This window comes from Bufo bufo, chromosome 2 (genome assembly GCF_905171765.1).
Source record: "Bufo bufo chromosome 2, aBufBuf1.1, whole genome shotgun sequence".
NCBI lineage: Eukaryota > Metazoa > Chordata > Amphibia > Anura > Bufonidae > Bufo > Bufo bufo.
The window spans coordinates 253,308,846-253,325,919 of NC_053390.1; the positions used below are offsets into that span (position 1 = coordinate 253,308,846).

Below are 17,074 nucleotides of genomic sequence, written 5' to 3' on the forward strand. Positions count from 1 at the left end.
GTATAATCTCTGATTGATGGAGCAGATGATAAAATATGCAAAAGTTCATGTTACCCCCTCCCCCTGGGGTCATGTACAGTTACACAGGGAGAGGATGTCTATGCCTCTCCTGCAGGCTTCTGACATGAGAGTCAACTGAAGGGGGCTGTTTCCTCTTGCTCTATCTCAGGCTACATAGCAGCTAGAAATATGAGCCAGGTCTTGTTTTATAGCTATGGCCTTTAAAATGTGTAGGTCTTCAGTGCAAAAAATTTCAGGTGAAGCACAAGGAAAATGCTCATGGTAAATGAAGCATCTCAGGATTTCCATTGAAGTCCATTGGATTCAGTAAACTTGCCACTAAACAACGCAAGCAAAAAACAATGCAATGCAGGCCTAGTACCCAATGTTCAGTCCCTGGAAAATGAGCTGAGAGGTGCTGAAAGCTGCTTTAGCAGTCTACCTGAAAATAACATGTATATTAGGTAACATTTCAAAAGAAATCAATTTGTGGTCCTCTAATCAATGTTGCCATTTGGCACTGACCATGGCTTACAGTATGTGGTAACCTTTAAATGCATTTTCTTCTTCATATGTACAATATTGTCAGTAATTCACGTATCTGGCTTAGATGACCATTTATGAATCCAAATCAAACATTGATAACCCTTTGCACTGTTTTCTGAGTCCAGGAGTAAAGTTCTCAGCACAAAATTTTATTTATGTGACAAACATTTGTCATCTCATCATCTAAAGCATGGCTGGGTTTCTTTCACACCTGGTAAGTACACCTGTAACTAACCATAGAGCTATACTAAATGGATTTTTATATTATTAAAATGTGTCATAAAAAGTTGGTAAACTTAAAAGTTTTACGAAGCTTAAAATCTGCTTAGGTGCCTAGATTTCTGTATTGCTTATTTTATACTTTTAGTGAAAAGCAATGTATTTTTCCCGCATATCATTAATACAATTCTACAATGCAATAAATAACCCTTCAACTTAAATTTAATTGATCTAAAATAATTATTACTTTCTACAACTAAGTGGAAAGAACAACGAGCTTTGTGGGAAGGGGTGTGGTCTAAGATGCGCCACTTTGTGCCAAAATTGCTCTACACATTTGGTGTAAAATTCTGTCTCAAAGTAAGTCAAACAATAGTTGGTATAGCGTGAGAAAAAAGTGTCTCTCCCTGCACCACATGTATCATCTAGCCTGAGCCCCTGTGATAAATGTGGTGCAGGTCTGGACAGCCTGTCTAAGTTAGGACCCATTCAGATGTCCGTAGAATAGGTCCAGATCCGATCCGCAATTATGCACAAAGTTCCGGTCCGCTGCTCTGCAAAAAAATAGAGCATGTCCTATTCTTGTCCGCAGCTGCGGACAAGAATAGGAATCCTCTATTAAGTGCCGGCGATGTGCGGCGTCAGTGTTTTGCCGTCCACAATATGCGGACCGCAAAACACTACGGACGTCTGAATCGACCCTTAATGCCATCTATAGGATGAGCAAATCTGGGCCTGTGTATGTTTGTACATTTTCTCCTGTTTTGTGGGAGTGTTAAAAAAGGGTTAATTAAATTTGACATTTGAACATTTTGTATATTTTTTTTATCATATTGTTAATAAAAAAATATTAACCATAAAAAATAAGATGTACACAAACTTTGTGATATACATGACTACAGTATTCTTTTTATCACAAACATCAGGCTATTCATCGATATGAATGGAATACCAATAAGCCATAACTTTAAAAGAGTTTTCAGGAAATAATTATACAACCCCAGTTCCAAAAAAGTTGGGACACTGGGTAAAATATAAATAAATGTAAATAAAAATAGAATGATTTGCAAATCTCATAGAACCAGTGAGTGGTTAGCAATAGTGCCTTGCGGTGCGGGGTTCCAAGGTTTGAATACGACCAAGGACTACATCTGCATGAAGTTTTTATGTTCTCCCTGTGTTTGTGTGGGTTTCTTCTGGGTACTCCAGATTTCTCCCACACCAAAGACATACTGATAGGCAGTGATGGTCAGTTCGCAGTGTTCGCGGGCTGCCATCTTTAGTAAGGTAGACTCACCCGTCCGGCGATGCACAGATGAGCCCTTACCTGTGCCTGTGCCGGGAGCCGGTCTGAAATCAAATACAGTCACCGGGAGCAGGTAGTTCCGAGAACATCCCGATAAAGGCCCCCGGCGGCTGTTCTCGGAACGGCCTGCTCCCGGTGACTACATTTGATTTCAGACCGGCTCCCGGCACAGGCACAGGTAAGGGCTTACCTGTGCATCGCCGGACGGGTGAGTCTACCTTACTAAAGATGGCAGCCCGCATGTGTTCGCTGGCGAACACTGCGAACTAACTATCCCTGCTGATAGGGACCTTAGAATGTGAGCTGCATTGGAGACAGCAAACAATGATAATGTATGTAAAGCACTGCAGATTATGTCAGCGCTATATACAAGTGAGTAAAATATCATTTGTGGTCATGGCTGCGGAGATAATGACCTGACCTGAAGAGTGAAACAGCTTGTGCCCATAGCCATGAGTGTGGGTAGGCCTATAAGGGGGCATACCCTAGGTGAGATGCTGAAAAAAGGGGAGGGAGGGAGGGGCATCGGAAGCACACGTGAGCAGTGAAGGCCCACTGGGGAATTTATGGAGCCCTACGCCCCTCCCACAAATGCAGGCTGAGAATCTCAGCCTGCTGGATTTGTGGTCATGGCTGCGGAGATAATGACCTGACCTGAAGAGTGAAACAGCTTACCTGAAAGGCCAGAAACTAACTAAAGATGGCTAGCGGTGTGCCCATAGCTATGAGCGTGGGTAGGCCTATAAGGGGGCAAAAAAGCAAGCATAGAACGTTTGTTAATGATGGTTTTAATGTATATTAGTTTTCTGACATGTGTGGTTCAAAATGCTAGATTGCGGAAAGCATTGGAGATCTCTGCGTGAGGATTGGGGATGTAACGCACAAAGCAAGAGAAACGCCACCTACCCATCTTCTTGATGATATGCCCGGATACTCCGTGACAGGAAGCTGAGGAAGCTGCTCCAATGCGAAAAGAATGTCCTGAAATAAGACTCGGGTCAAAACCTAGGCCGGAAGTTAAAGTGCGGATATGTGAGATAAATTGGGACGAGGTGAGATAATGATTGTTGAAAGGGAGCAAAGGACTATCCGATGGAGCATCACCTAGTACTGACAAAAGTTTGTTAAAAAACCTGAATCGGGCACCAGTCGTTGAAAGTCCGGTAGTATCTGATCACCACCGGAGGACCGGTTTGGGAGGTTTTGGTTGATGTCAGTGATAGGGCAAAGTTCCCCTCGTGCCACTTTAGCTGGCCTTTGGTTAAGACTTTATTCTTGCGTGAGGAGCTGGTGAATTCTCCGAGCCTGAGAAAACCGTAGAAGCTCAGGAACATGGCAGCTTTGGTGGTGATGCTAATATAGGGCCCAAAAGGATTCCTGTCTAAAGAGCTGGATAGCTTTCTAAACAGGTCTCCTGAAACTGGCTGTCTGGTTGAGGTAGACTCTTTACCACTCTTTTGAATGCCCCTGACTGTTGCTTTGATCGCCTGGGAAGAGAAGAAAGATCTGCGATTGGAACTTTCAAGCATGAAAAAATGCTGGACCCCTGCTACAGTAAATACAACCTAATGGTATTGTAGGACAGTTTGAGCTTCGTATGGCAGTAAGCTAGGAAAGCAGTCATGTATGTTGTTTCGTCGGTGTCATCTCTGGGATGCAAGTGCGCGAATTTATTGAAAACGTTCCAGCCGGTTTTGTAGTTTTTGGCAGTGTTTGTGGATAAAGACTTACGAATGAGGGATTTGGCAGAGGCAATGTGCGAGTTTAATCCATGATCAGGGAGCGAAAGGCAGGCGGGGTCAATCCTATGCGGTCTGCGTCTCGCATGACCTGAAAAAAAAGCAGGGAAATTAAAACCAGACAGGGCATCAGGTTCTTAGAGCCCTGAATGTGATTGTATTGAAAATGAAAATTAAACTGCATGGAGAGCCAAACCAACTTGTAAAGGAGAGACATGATTTGTGGGGATTTGGATCTGCCTTTCTCAAGTATCTCGACTACTGACTGGTTGTCGGTGATGAAGGCCACTGGGGAGTTAGCGCAGTGCCTGCCCCAGACTTGGGCGCCTGCTACTATTGGCAGAATCTCTAACAGGGGAGAAGATTTCAGAGCTTCTCTGGACAAAGAAATTTCTGGAGGCCACGAACTCGCAAACCATTGTTTGCCAAAAATCGCCGCGAACCCTCCTGAGGCGGCTGCGTCGGAAAAAAACATGGGTGATGCGGGGCTCCAACGAGGAACGAACATGGAAACGCCGCTCCATTCAGATAGGAACACCTTCTACATTGCAAGGTTGGCTATGGCCTGGGAATCCAAGTGGATGGGAGAATCCTGTTCGGGAGCCGCGGGAAGTAGCTGGAGCAGTCTAGAAATTTAAGGCCCGGCCATGAGGCTTGACCCTCATAGCAAAATTTAGCATGCCTAGTAGGGACTGAAGCTCTACCTTTGTGATTGTGTTGGAGGACACTGCCTTGGAGATGTTCTCTTTGAAGTCTGGCTTCCATACAGACAGAATCCAGAACTATGCCCAAAAAAAGTGACCGTGGTTAAAGGCCCTTCCGTTTTTTCAAATGCGACAGGGACATTGAGCGCAGCAAACGTTGCCAGGACAGTTGCAAGGTTTCCTGGTTTACAACCTGGTTCTTCTACCAGAAGGAAGTCATCCAGATAATGAACAACCATCTGACAGCCACAATGGTTGACCAAAATCCAATGTAATGTCTGGGCAAATTGATCGAACAGCCAGGGACTGCTTTTGGAGCCGAAGGTTAGTCTGTTAGCGAAATAATACAGGTCCCTCCATTTGATCCCATAGAATTTCCACAACTGTGCCTGGACCGGCAACAGCTTAGAAACATAGAAACATAGAATGTGTCGGCAGATAAGAACCATTTGGCCCATCTAGTCTGCCTAATATACTAAATACTATGGATAGCCCCTGGCCCTATCTTATATGAAGGATGGCCTTATGCCTATCCCATGCATGCTTAAACTCCTCCACTGTATTTGCAGCTACCACTTCTGCAGGAAGGCTATTCCATGCATCCACTACTCTCTCAGTAAAGTAATACTTCCTGATTTTACTTTTAAACCTTTGCCCCTCTAATTTAAAACTATGTCCTCTTGTAGCAGTTTATCTTCTTTTAAATATTCTCTCCTCTTTTACCTTGTTGATTCCCTTTATGGATTTAAAAGTTTCTATCATATCCCCTCTGTCTCGTCTTTCTTCCAAGCTAATGTTAAGGTCCTTTAATCTTTCCTGGTAAGTTTTATCCTGCAATCCATGTACCAGTTTAGTAGCTCTTCTCTGAACTCTCTCCAAAGTATCAATATCCTTCTGGAGATATGGTCTCCAGTACTGAGCACAATACTCCAAATGAGGTCTCACTAGTGCTCTGTAGAGCGCCATGAGCACCTCCCTTTTTCTACTGGTAATTCCTCTCCCTATACACCCAAGCATTCTGCTAGCATTTCCTGCTGCTCTATGACATTGTCTGCCTACCTTTAAGTCTTCTGAAATAATGACCCCTAAATCCCTTTCCTCGGATACTGAGGTTAGGACTGTATCACTGATTTTATATTCTGCTCTTGGGTTTTTACGTCCCAGGTGCATTATCTTGCACTTATCAACATAAAATTTTGAGCTTGAAGGCATCTGCAATGTCGGCTTTGGCCAACCATGCCCCTGAGCCTGCCTGAAGGATGAGCTGAATAGCTTCACCTACTTAAGAGTAGTGCCTGGAAAACTCTTCGGAGGGAATTAAAGAGTTTAAGCTAGGAATGCAGGAACCATGAGGAGCTGAAAGATCGAAGATTAGACGTTTTTTATTGGATAATTTTTTTGACACTACTCCAATGGGGCTTACACACCAGAAATCAAAGGGAACTGTGGAAAAAGGCCCAATTAAAAAACCCTTGAGACACTCGGACGAGATCAGAGAATCGACCGAAACAGCATCCCTGATGGCTGACTGGAGATTTTCGCCCTCCCAGGTGGATTGAGGCAGGGCAACTAGACCTGTGTGGAAACCCTCTGGGAACCCAGAGACCAGAAACTGGACAAACTGAGGTTGGGGGTGATCCTGGAGGAGGGTGGCCAGTAAATCAATGTTGACTCCGACTAGTCAGGAGTGTTTAGCTGACCTTTGGGGGCAAGTGGACTGAGGGTGAGCTCTGAAACATAACGAGCAGATGTGAAGGGCTCTACACTTGTTGTAATTGCAAACGGCGATGTTGTGGTTATTACAAACCTGGCTCCTGCCCAAGAGAACTATGGCCTACCTAGTTTGTCTACAGATGGAAACTGTTTTTAGATGCCAGATAGATCAGGAAGATACCTGTCATGGGGAGTGGGAGTTGGGATGGGGCACCATTTAGAGGAGTGGAGGATGGATTGGCAGGAAGCACAGGTTGGAGCCTTAAGCCCTGCAAAGTGACGGCAGAAAAGCTCCATGTCCAGCACAGCCCAGTTGGTCATGTACTGGAACTGAGCCAGGGCTGCAGCTGCTTTCGCTAAAAAGGAACGATGATAATCGTAGAAAGCGAAACCACCGTATTTATGTCCCAGGTCGGTGACCCTGTAGAGATATGTGTCTAACTCCTCACGTCTCCCTGGTTGGGCAGAACATATAATGTCCCTGAAAAGGCTGAAAGCCAGGACAAATTCTGTTATGGATAATTTCTTATTGAGGCGGGCATCTTTAGATTTGAGGACAATGGACAAAATCACCGCAGGCGATTGTCTTATTTTCAAGAGAATCATGGGTGGCAATGAGCATGGAGGCTAGGTTGACGTCCCACCCAGCCAAGATGTCCTTCTTGATGTTTTCAGGGACAAAGTGAGAAGGCTCAATGTCGGGTATACTCTAAGCCCTACCTGGTGCAGGACAACGAGAAGTGGAGGGGACTGACGCCTGTGGGCCCGGTTGGCTGGTAGCGGACAGGTGAGCTTCCACCGCAAGCAGCCTAGACTGCATATCAGACACCGTGGAGGTGATGTTGTTTATCGCGGCATGCAACTGCATCAGGGCGAGCTGGATGGTGGACATCGAAGCTTGTTCCTCGGCTGGAGCTGCAGACCTGGTGAATAGCAGTCTATATAATTCAGCCTTTCTGGCGGAGGTCGGGTGACGAATCCCCCAATGATTCAACTCCGCGATCAGTTTGGGAATCGTCCAATTTCTTAGCGAGACATTGCTGGCTTGCTCAGACACCTGGGTTTCTGGGACCGACCGCGCATCTTCTAGGTCCGACACTTGTGACATGTCTGCAGCTGCGAGGAAAAACAAGAATAACTTAACGAACCCGGGTGGGGCTCCCTCCCCCCGTGGATGTATGAGAAGTAAGTAGCTGTTGACCCGATGAAGAAACGAGGACGCGGAGCGGGTGGTCGAAAGAAATGAAGGAACGGTTGTGAGTGAAATGGGATAGAAGTGACTTGAACGAAAGAGGGCCAGAAATAAAAGATAATTTTTATTTATTTACGTGACCTGACGGGAAGCTGAGCGGCCTGAAGACGAGGCAAGACATTTAAAGAAATAGGGAAGAATGACTTAAGAAGCGGTAGGCCCTGATGTGACCGCTTCCGGCAGACCCACTGCCGGAACCGAGATGAGAACAAAACAGTGAAATCACGACGTGCGTGAACAACAAGCTAAGAAGCATGTGCAGACTGAAAACATTGCTAGACAACCCATACCTTAGACCTGAAAGATGAATCGACACGGAGAGGCTGACGTAGCCTGGACGCAACGGATGATAGGTGAAAGGAGACCTATTTTGCAAACCTAAAAACATTGGAACAAAAGGTGAGTGTATAAAGTGGAACACTGTTTAAATGACTCTATGCCATGGACTGGAGTGCAGATCCTGACCTGAATTGCCTTTTTTTTTTGTATACCAAGTAAGAGCTACTAAGGATCTGGAGCTACTGGGGGGACAGCCCTATGGGAGAAACCACGTGCACACTGACCAATATTCCAGCAGAATTACGGCAGGAGACGGGTCAGCAAGACAAGCATAGTGTCTTGCCTGTGGGTGAAACGAAGCCGCATGTGGAATAAAACATGTGGTAACAAGCAGACAACGAAGAATGGCACAGTGGCAAGGTTACGGACGGTAAATTGACGTTTATCAGCAGGATCAACCCCACTGAACCATGCATACTGCCTAGTTGAGAGCTCCTACCTTGGATCTAGGTTGCGGCCTCCCTGAGAAAAAGAAATGGATCCTTTACTGTAGGTACTGGCCCCTTGGAGCAGCACAGCTTGGCCACGTCCTGATACAATAGTAAGCCTCTCTATGGATGACGTGGTGGTGAAGACCCATCCTCCTGACGGACTGCAATTGACCTGAACGCGGGGCGCCATGCAATCCCACCGCCAGGTGGAGGCAGCGCAATGTGCATGAAGCGACCGGATCTGGCGGCCAGTCTCGCGAGATCTCGAGCGCTGGCCGTCAGGAAGTAAAAATGGCGTCCCACGTGGGGAGCGGGGTTGGAGGAAGGCAGAAGTCAGCAGGGGGAAACCTGGAAAGAAGGTGGGGGGGTGACTTACCCATCAGGCCGGCGAGTGTGTCCTGCGTGTGGACCGCTGCGCTGAGTGGGACCACTTACCTACGGATCGGTAGCAAGTAGTGCAACGTGCTGCTCTACTGTGTTAGCAACGGATGCGCACGTGAGCAGTGAAGGCACACTGGGGAATTTATGGAGCCCTACGCCCCTCCCACAAATTCAGGCTGAGAATCTCAGCCTGCTGGATATGTTGAAAGTGAGACATTTAGCTATTTCATGATAAAATTAGTTAATTTAGAACTTGATGGCAGCAACACACTTCAAAGTTGGGACAGGGCATGTCTACCATAGTGTAGCATCCCCTCTTCTTGTAAAAGTCTGTGAAGTGAGGAAACGAATTGCTGGAGTTTTGGGAGTGGAATGTTGTCCCAGTCTTGTCTGATGTAGAATTCGAGCTGTTCAATAGTTCTGGGTCTTCATCTGGTGGTGCTGCTTCCTCTGAACTGGCTATCACGTGATCATCATGTGTCTCTAGATTAGTAAAGCTGCAGGCAGACCCTGAACTGCTCTGCATGTGTACAACGTTCCCACAGAAAAAAATATGTAACCCCTTATGGACCGGGCTAATTTTCACCTTAAAGGGAACCTGTCACCAGTTTTATGGTGTCCTAACTAAGGGCAACATAAATAAGTGACTGATTCTCTTAGCAAAATGCTGGGTCACTTTCTTTAATTGACCCAGTCAATCTGCCAACATCTTGTATTGAAAAGCTCCAGCTGATAATGATGAGTCCTGAATATTCATGAGCTCCTGAATCTCCCCGCCTACCTGCTGCTGATTGACAGTTATTTTCCATATGAATCAGCAGCAGGTGGGCAGGGGAGTGGCTATAGCTCTGAATTTAAAAAAACGCTGGACTCAAATCAGCTCATTAGCATGCGGCATGTGGCATCTTTGTGTGTATATTATGAGGTAAAAATCTGTCACACCTGTAAGTGAATACATCTAAGGCACTTTTTAGTAGTTAATGTTGTATATAATTAGTTAGATTATAATCAAATATCCACATGACAGGTTCCCTTTAAGGACCAGGCCATTTTTTGCAAATCTGACCAGTGTCACTTTGTGTGAATAACTTTAAAACGCTTTTACTTATCCAGGCCATTCTGAGATTGTTTTTTCGTCACATATTGTACTTCATAACAGTGGTAAAATGGAGTAAAAAAAATAAATTGGTATTTATAAAAAAAATCCAAATTTACCAAAAATTTTGAAAAATTAGCTAATTTCCAAATTTCTATTTCTCTACTTTTATAATAGATCGTAATACCTCCAAAAATAGTTATTATGTTACATTCCTCATATGTCTATTTCATGTTTGGATCATTTTGTGAATCTCATTTTATTTTCTGGGGACGTTAGAAGGCTTAGAAGTTCAGAAGCAAATCTTGAAATTTTTCAGAAAATTTCTAAAACCCACTTTTTCAGGACCAGTTCAGGTCTGAAGTCACTTTGTGAGGCTTACATAATAGAAACCACCCAAAAATGACCCCATTTTACACACTACACCCCCTCAAGGTATTCAAAACTGATTTTTACAAACTTTGTTAATCCTTTAGGTGTTCCGCAAGAATTAATGGAAAATAAAGATAACATTTCAAAATTTCACTTTTTTGGTAGATTTTCCATTTGAATACATTTTTTCAGTTACAAAGCAAGGGTTAACAGTCAAACAAAACTCAATATTTATGGCCCTGATTCTGTAGTTTACAGAAACACCCCATATGTGGTCGTAAACTGCTGTATGGGCACACGGCAGGGCGCAGAAGGAAAGGAATGCCATGTGGTTTTTGGAAGGCAAATTTTGCTGGACTGGTTTTTTGACACCATGCCCCATTTGAAGCCCCCTGGGGCCCTGATGCACCCCTAGAGTAGAAACTCCAAAAAAGTAACCCCATTTTGGAAACTATGGGATAGGGTGGCAGCTTTGTTGGTACTATTTTAGGGTACATATGATTTTTGGTTGCTCTATATTACACTTTTTGTGAGGCAAGGTAACAAGAAATAGCTGTTTTGGCACCGTTTTTATTTTTTGTTATTTACAACATTCATCTGACAGGTTAGATCATGTGGTATTTTTATAGAGCAGATTGCCACGGACACGACAATACCAAATATGACAACTTTTTTTGGTTGTTTGTTTCAGTTTTACATAACAAAGCATAAAAAAAAAAAAAGATTCTTTAGTGTCTCCATATTCTGAAAACCATAGTTTTATTTATTTTTTGGGTGACTGTCTTGTGTAGGGGCTCATTTTTTTCGAGATGAGATGACGGTTTGATTGGCACTATTTTGGGGTGCGTATGACTTTTTGATCGCTTGCTATTACACTTTTTGTGATGTAAGGTGACAAAAAATTCCTTTTTTTACACCGTTTCTATATATATTTTTTTACATTATTCACCTGAGGGGTTAGGTCATGTAATATTTTTATAGAGCAGGTTATTACGGACACAGCGATACCTAATATGTCTGCTTTTTTTTTTATTTATGTAAGTTTTACACAATGCCATTTTTTGGCAATTATCTTGGGTGGGGTATGATTTTTGCGGGATGAGATGACGGTTTGATTGGCACTATTTTGGGGTGCGTATGACTTTTTGATCGCTTACTATTACACTTTTTTGTGATGTGAGGTGACAAAAATAGCTTTTTTACACTGTTTTTATTTTTTTACGGTAATTAACTGAGGGGTTAGGTCATGTGATATTTTTATAGAGCAGGTTATCATGGACGTGGCAATACCTAATACAGTCAGGTCCATAAATATTGGGACATCGACACAATTCTAACATTTTTGTCTCTATACACCACCACAATGGATTTGAAATGAAACGAACGAACTGCAGACTGTCAGCTTTAATTTGAGGGTATTTACATCCAAATCAGGTGAACGGTGTAGGAATTACAACAGTTTGCATATGTGCCTCCCACTTGTTAAGGAACCAAAAGTAATGGGACAGTATAATAATCATAAATCAAACTTTCACTTTTTAATACTTGGTTGCAAATCCTTTGCAGTCAATTACAGCCTGAAGTCTGGAATGCATAGACATCACCAGACGCTGGGTTTCATCCCTGGTGATGCTCTGCCAGGCCTCTACTGCAACTGTCTTCAGTTCCTGCTTGTTCTTGGGGCATTTTCCCTTCAGTTTTGTCTTCAGCAAGTGAAATGCATGCTCAATCGGATTCAGGTCAGGTGATTGACTTGGCCATTGCATAACATTCCACTTCTTTCCCTTAAAAAACTCTTTGGTTGCTTTTGCAGTATGCTTTGAGTCATTGTCCATCTGCACTGTGAAGCACTGTCCAATGAGTTCTGAAGCATTTGGCTGAATATGAGCAGAAAATATTGCCCGAAACACTTCAGAATTCATCCTGCTGCTTTTGTCAGCAGTCACATCATCAATAAATACAAGAGAACCAGTTTCATTGGCAGTCATACATGCCCACACCATGACACTACCACCACCATGCTTCACTGATAAGGTGGTATGCTTAGCATCATGAGCAGTTCCTTTCCTTCTCCATACTCTTCTCTTCCCATCACTCTGGTACAAGTTCATCTTGGTCTCATCTGTCCATAGGATGTTGTTCCAGAACTGTGAAGGCTTTTTTAGATGTCGTTTGGCAAACTCTAATCTGGCCTTCCTGTCTTTGAGGCTCACCAATGGTTTACATCTTTTGGTGAACCCTCTGTATTCACTCTGGTGAAGTCTTCTCTTGATTGTTGACTTTGACACACATACACCTACCTCCTGGAGAGTGTTCTTGATCTGGCCAACTGTTGTGAAGGGTGTTTTCTTCACCAGGGAAAGAATTCTTCGGTCATCCACCACAGTTGTTTTCCGTGGTCTTCCGGGTCTTTTGGTGTTGCTGAGCTCACCGGTGCGTTCCTTCTTTTTAAGAATATTCCAAACAGTTGTTTTGGGCATGCCTAATGTTTTTGCTATCTCTCTGATGGGGTTGTTTTGTTTTTTCAGCCTAATGATGGCTTGCTTCACTGATAGTGACAGCTCTTTGGATCTCATCTTGACATTTGTCAGCAACAGATTCCAAATGCAAATAGCACACTTCAAATGAACTCTGGACCTTTTATCTGCTCATTGTAATTGGGATAATGAGGGAATAACACACACCTGGCCATGGAACCGCTGAGAAGCCAATTGTCCCATTACTTTTGGTCCCTTAACAAGTTGGAGGCACATATGCAAACTGTTGTATTTCCTATACCGGTCACCTGATTTGGATGTAAATACCCTCATATTAAAGCTGACAGTCTGCAGTTAAAGTACATCTTATTTGTCTCATTTCAAATCCATTGTGGTGGTGTATAGAGCCAAAAATGTTAGAATTGTGTTGATGTCCCAATATTTATGGACCTGACTGTATGTATACTTTATTTATTTTACTTTAACACAATAACAGCATTTTAGAAAAAAAAAATCATGTTTCAGTGTCTCCATAGTCACATAGAGAGCCATATTTTTGTAAATTTTTGGGCGATTGTCTTATGTAGGGGCAGATTTTTTGTGGGATAAGGTGCCGATTTGATTGGTACCATTGTGGCGTACATACGACTTTTTTGATCACTTTTATTACCTTTTTGGGAAGTAAGGTGGGCAAAATTTCAATTTCATCATGGTTTTTATTTTTTTATGGCGTTCACCGTGCGGGGAAAGTAACATGACCGTTTTATAGATCAGGTGATTACGGACGCGGTGATATCAAACATGTGTAGTGCATTTTATTTTTTTCATTTTTAATCCGTGATAAATGTGTTTTTGTTTGACCCAGACCCACTTGGTTCTTGAAGATCCAGTGGGTCTGATGTCTGTATAATACAATACAGTACACTATACAGTGTACTGTACTGTATTTTCACTTTACACTTAGTCTGAGCAGACTTCTGCCTTTAGCAGAAGTCTGATCAGACTTAGCCTTACCTTGGCAAGCCTGTGAAGGCATCCGGTTGCCATGGTAACCATCACCCACTGCAACAACAGAGCAGCGGGTGATAGGGAGGGAGGCCCCCTCCCTCGAAGATCCCTTCAAGAATCAGGAGCTGAAACGGCACAGCAGCCCCCGATGGAAGAGGGATGGAGCTCCCTTCCTGTTAACCCCTTCCATACAGCGGTCCCTATGGACCGCGGCATGGAAGGGGTTAAACGGCTGACATCTGTGAGCACAGATGTCAGCCGTTTCATGCAGAGTGTCAGTGAAGAAGTTCGGGTCTGGGTACCACATTCAGGTTTTTATCACGCGCGTGCAAAACGCATTGCACTTGCGCGATGAAAACTGAACAACGGAACGCAATCGCAGTCAAAACTGACTGCAATTGGGTACCTACTCGCGCGGGTTTGCCGCAAAGCACCCGGGACGCATCCTGAACAAATCCGTCATGCCCGTGTGAACCCAGCCTAAGGCTGCTTTCACATGGTTAGGCCGGGTTCACACGAACGTGTGTGACCCGTGCCTGTAAAGCGACACGCAAATAGCGGGCCGCAATGCTTGTTCGCCGGCCGTAGGTCAGCCGCATCGGATCGCGGACCCATTCACTTTAATGGGTCCGCGATCCGGCCGTTCCGCGAAAAGATAGGACTTGTTCTATCTTTTAGCGGAACGGAACAACGGGACGTAACCCCAGGAGGCACTCCGTAGTGCTTCCGAGGGGTCCCGTCCCGTGCGGCCGTTCCGCGATTCCGGATTAGCGGACCCATTGAAGTGAATGGGTCCGCATCCGTGATGCGGAATTCACACGGAACTGTGGCCGTGTATTGCGGCCCGTGATTTGCGGGCCGCAATACGGCCACGGGTCACGCACGTTCGTGTGAACTTAGCCTTAGTGTTTGGTTGGTGTTTGATCAGTGATTTCCATCAGTGATTGTGAGCCAAAACCAGGAGTGAAGGCTACACAGAGATAGTTGTTAGTTGTTTCACATTGCTGTATTTTCAGTTGGTCTATTAAGCTATACACTTTCTGGTTGTTATCTTGCTACTGCTGACTGTCTGTGCTTCTAACCCTTTGAGTTTTTTTAGGTTATTTCATTCAAAGTTATATTTTATATAGGTAGATATTGTTGATAGAGTGAATCAACTAAAAATGCTTGCCTTCAGTTATTTGTTTTGCTACCATAGAGGTTATACTCACACCTCTCTGGGTCCTTTTTTGGAGTTTTATTTTAGTACTTAGATGAATGAAGTATGCATTTTTGTGTTTGATGTGGCCATATACAGTTGCAAGAAAAAGTATGTGAACCCTTTGGAATGATATGGACTTCTGCACAAATTGGTCATAAAATGTGATCTGATCTTCATCTAAGTCGCAACAATAGACAATCACAGTCTGCTTAAACTAATAACACACAAAGAATTAAATGTTACCATGTTTTTATTGAACACACCATGTAAACATTCACAGTGTAGGTGGAAAAAGTATGTGAACCCTTGGATTTAACCCCTTAAGGACACAGCCTTTTTACACCTTAGGACCAGGCCATTTTTTGAAAATCTGACCAGAGTCCCTTTAAGTGCTGATAACTTTAAAACGGTTTGACTTATCCAGGCCGTTCTGAGATTGTTTTTTCGTCACATATTGTACTTCATGACACTGGTAAAATGGAGTCAAAAAAAAATATTTTTTTTGCACCAAAAAATACCTAATTTAACAAAAATTTGAAAAAAATTTGCAAATTTCAAAGTTTCAGTTTCTCTACTTCTGTAATACATAGTAATACCCCCAAAAATTGTGATGACTTTACATTCCCCATATGTCTACTTCATGTTTGAATTGTTTTGGGAATGATATTTTATTTTTTGGGGATGTTATAAGGCTTAGAAGTTCAGAAGCAAATCTTGAAATTTTTCCGAAATTTACAAAAACTCAATTTCTAGGGACCAGTTCAGGTCTCAAGTCACTTTGCGAGGCTTACATTATAGAAACCACTCAAAAATGACCCCATCTAAGAAACTACACCCCTCAAGGTATTCAAAACTGATTTTGCATACGTTGTTAACCCTTTAGGTGTTGCACAAGAGTTATTGGCAAATAGGGAGGAAATTTGAGAATTTCATTTTTTTGTCTAATTTTTCATTTTAACCCATTTTTTCCACTAACAAACCAAGGGTTAACAGCCAAACAAGACTGTATCTTTATTGCTCTGACTCTGCCATTTACAGAAACACCCAATATGTGGCCGTAAACTACTGTACGGCCACACAGCGGGGCGTAGAGTGAAAGGTGCGCCGTTTGGTTTTTGGAAGGCTGATTTTTATGGACTGGTTTATTTACACCATGTCCCATTTGAAGCCCCCTGATGCACCCCTAGAGGAGAAACTCCCTAAAAGTGACCCCATCTAAGAAACTACACCCCTCAAGGTATTCAAAACTGATTTTACATACGTCGTTAACCCTTTAGGTGTTGCACAAGAGTTATTGGCAAATGGCGATGAAATTTGAGAATTTCATTTTTTTGCCTAATTTTCCATTTTAACCCATTTTTTCAACTAACAAAGCAAGGGTTAACAGCCAAACATGACTGTATCTTTATTGCCCTGACTCTGCTGTTTGCAGAAACACCGCATATGTGGCCGTAAACTACTGTACGGGCACACAGCGGGGCGTAGAGTGAAAGGTGCGCCGTTTGGTTTTTGGAGGGCTGATTTTGCTGGACTGTTTTTTTGGCACCATGTCCCATTTGAAGCCCCCCTGATGCACCCCTAGATTATAAACTCCATAAAAGTGACCCCATCTAAGAAACTACACCCCTCAAGGTATTCAAAACTGATTTTACAAACTTTGTTAACCCTTTAGGTGTTGCACAAGATTTAATGGAAAATAGAGATACAATTTCAAAATTTCCCTTTTTTGGCAGATTTTCCATTTTAATATTTTTTTTCCAGTTACAAAGCAAGGGTTAACAGCCAAACAAAACTCATTATTTATGGCCCTAATTCTGTAGTTTACAGAAACACCCCATATGTGGTCGTAAACAGCTGTACGGGCACACGGCAGGGCGCAGAAGGAAAGGAACACCATATGGTTTTTGGAAGGCATATTTTGCTGGACTGGTTTTTTTGACACCATGTCCCATTTGAAGCCCCCCTGATGCACCCCTAGAGTAGAAACTCCAAAAAAGTGACCCCATTTTAGAAACTACGGGATAGGGTGGCAGTTTTGTTGGTACTAGTTTAGTGTACATATGATTTTTGGTTGCTCTATATTACACTTTTTGTGCGGCAAGGTAACAAGAAATAGCTTTTTTGGCACAGTTTTTTTTTTTGTTATTTACAACATTCATCTGACAGGTTAGATCATGTGGTAATTTTATAGAGCAGGTTGTCACGGACGCGGAGATACCTAATATGTATACAATTTTTTTTATTTATGTAAGTTTTACACAATGATTTCATTTTTAAAACCAAAAAAATG

The 17,074-nt window shown here is 43.2% G+C and overlaps 1 protein-coding gene across 2 annotated transcripts in view; it reads left to right on the plus strand.

Annotated features, from left to right (window-relative positions):
• The first annotated feature begins 671 nt into the window (after nucleotides 1–671).
• The window catches only part of LOC120988734 (solute carrier family 2, facilitated glucose transporter member 9-like), a 135,724-nt gene continuing 119,321 nt past the window's right edge, over nucleotides 672–17,074 (plus strand). For both annotated transcript variants that reach the window (XM_040416381.1, XM_040416382.1), the window contains exon 1: nucleotides 672–760. In XM_040416381.1, the coding sequence (XP_040272315.1) occupies nucleotides 737–760 (24 nt within the window). In that variant the 5' untranslated portion in view covers nucleotides 672–736. The remainder of the gene's footprint in view (nucleotides 761–17,074) is intronic.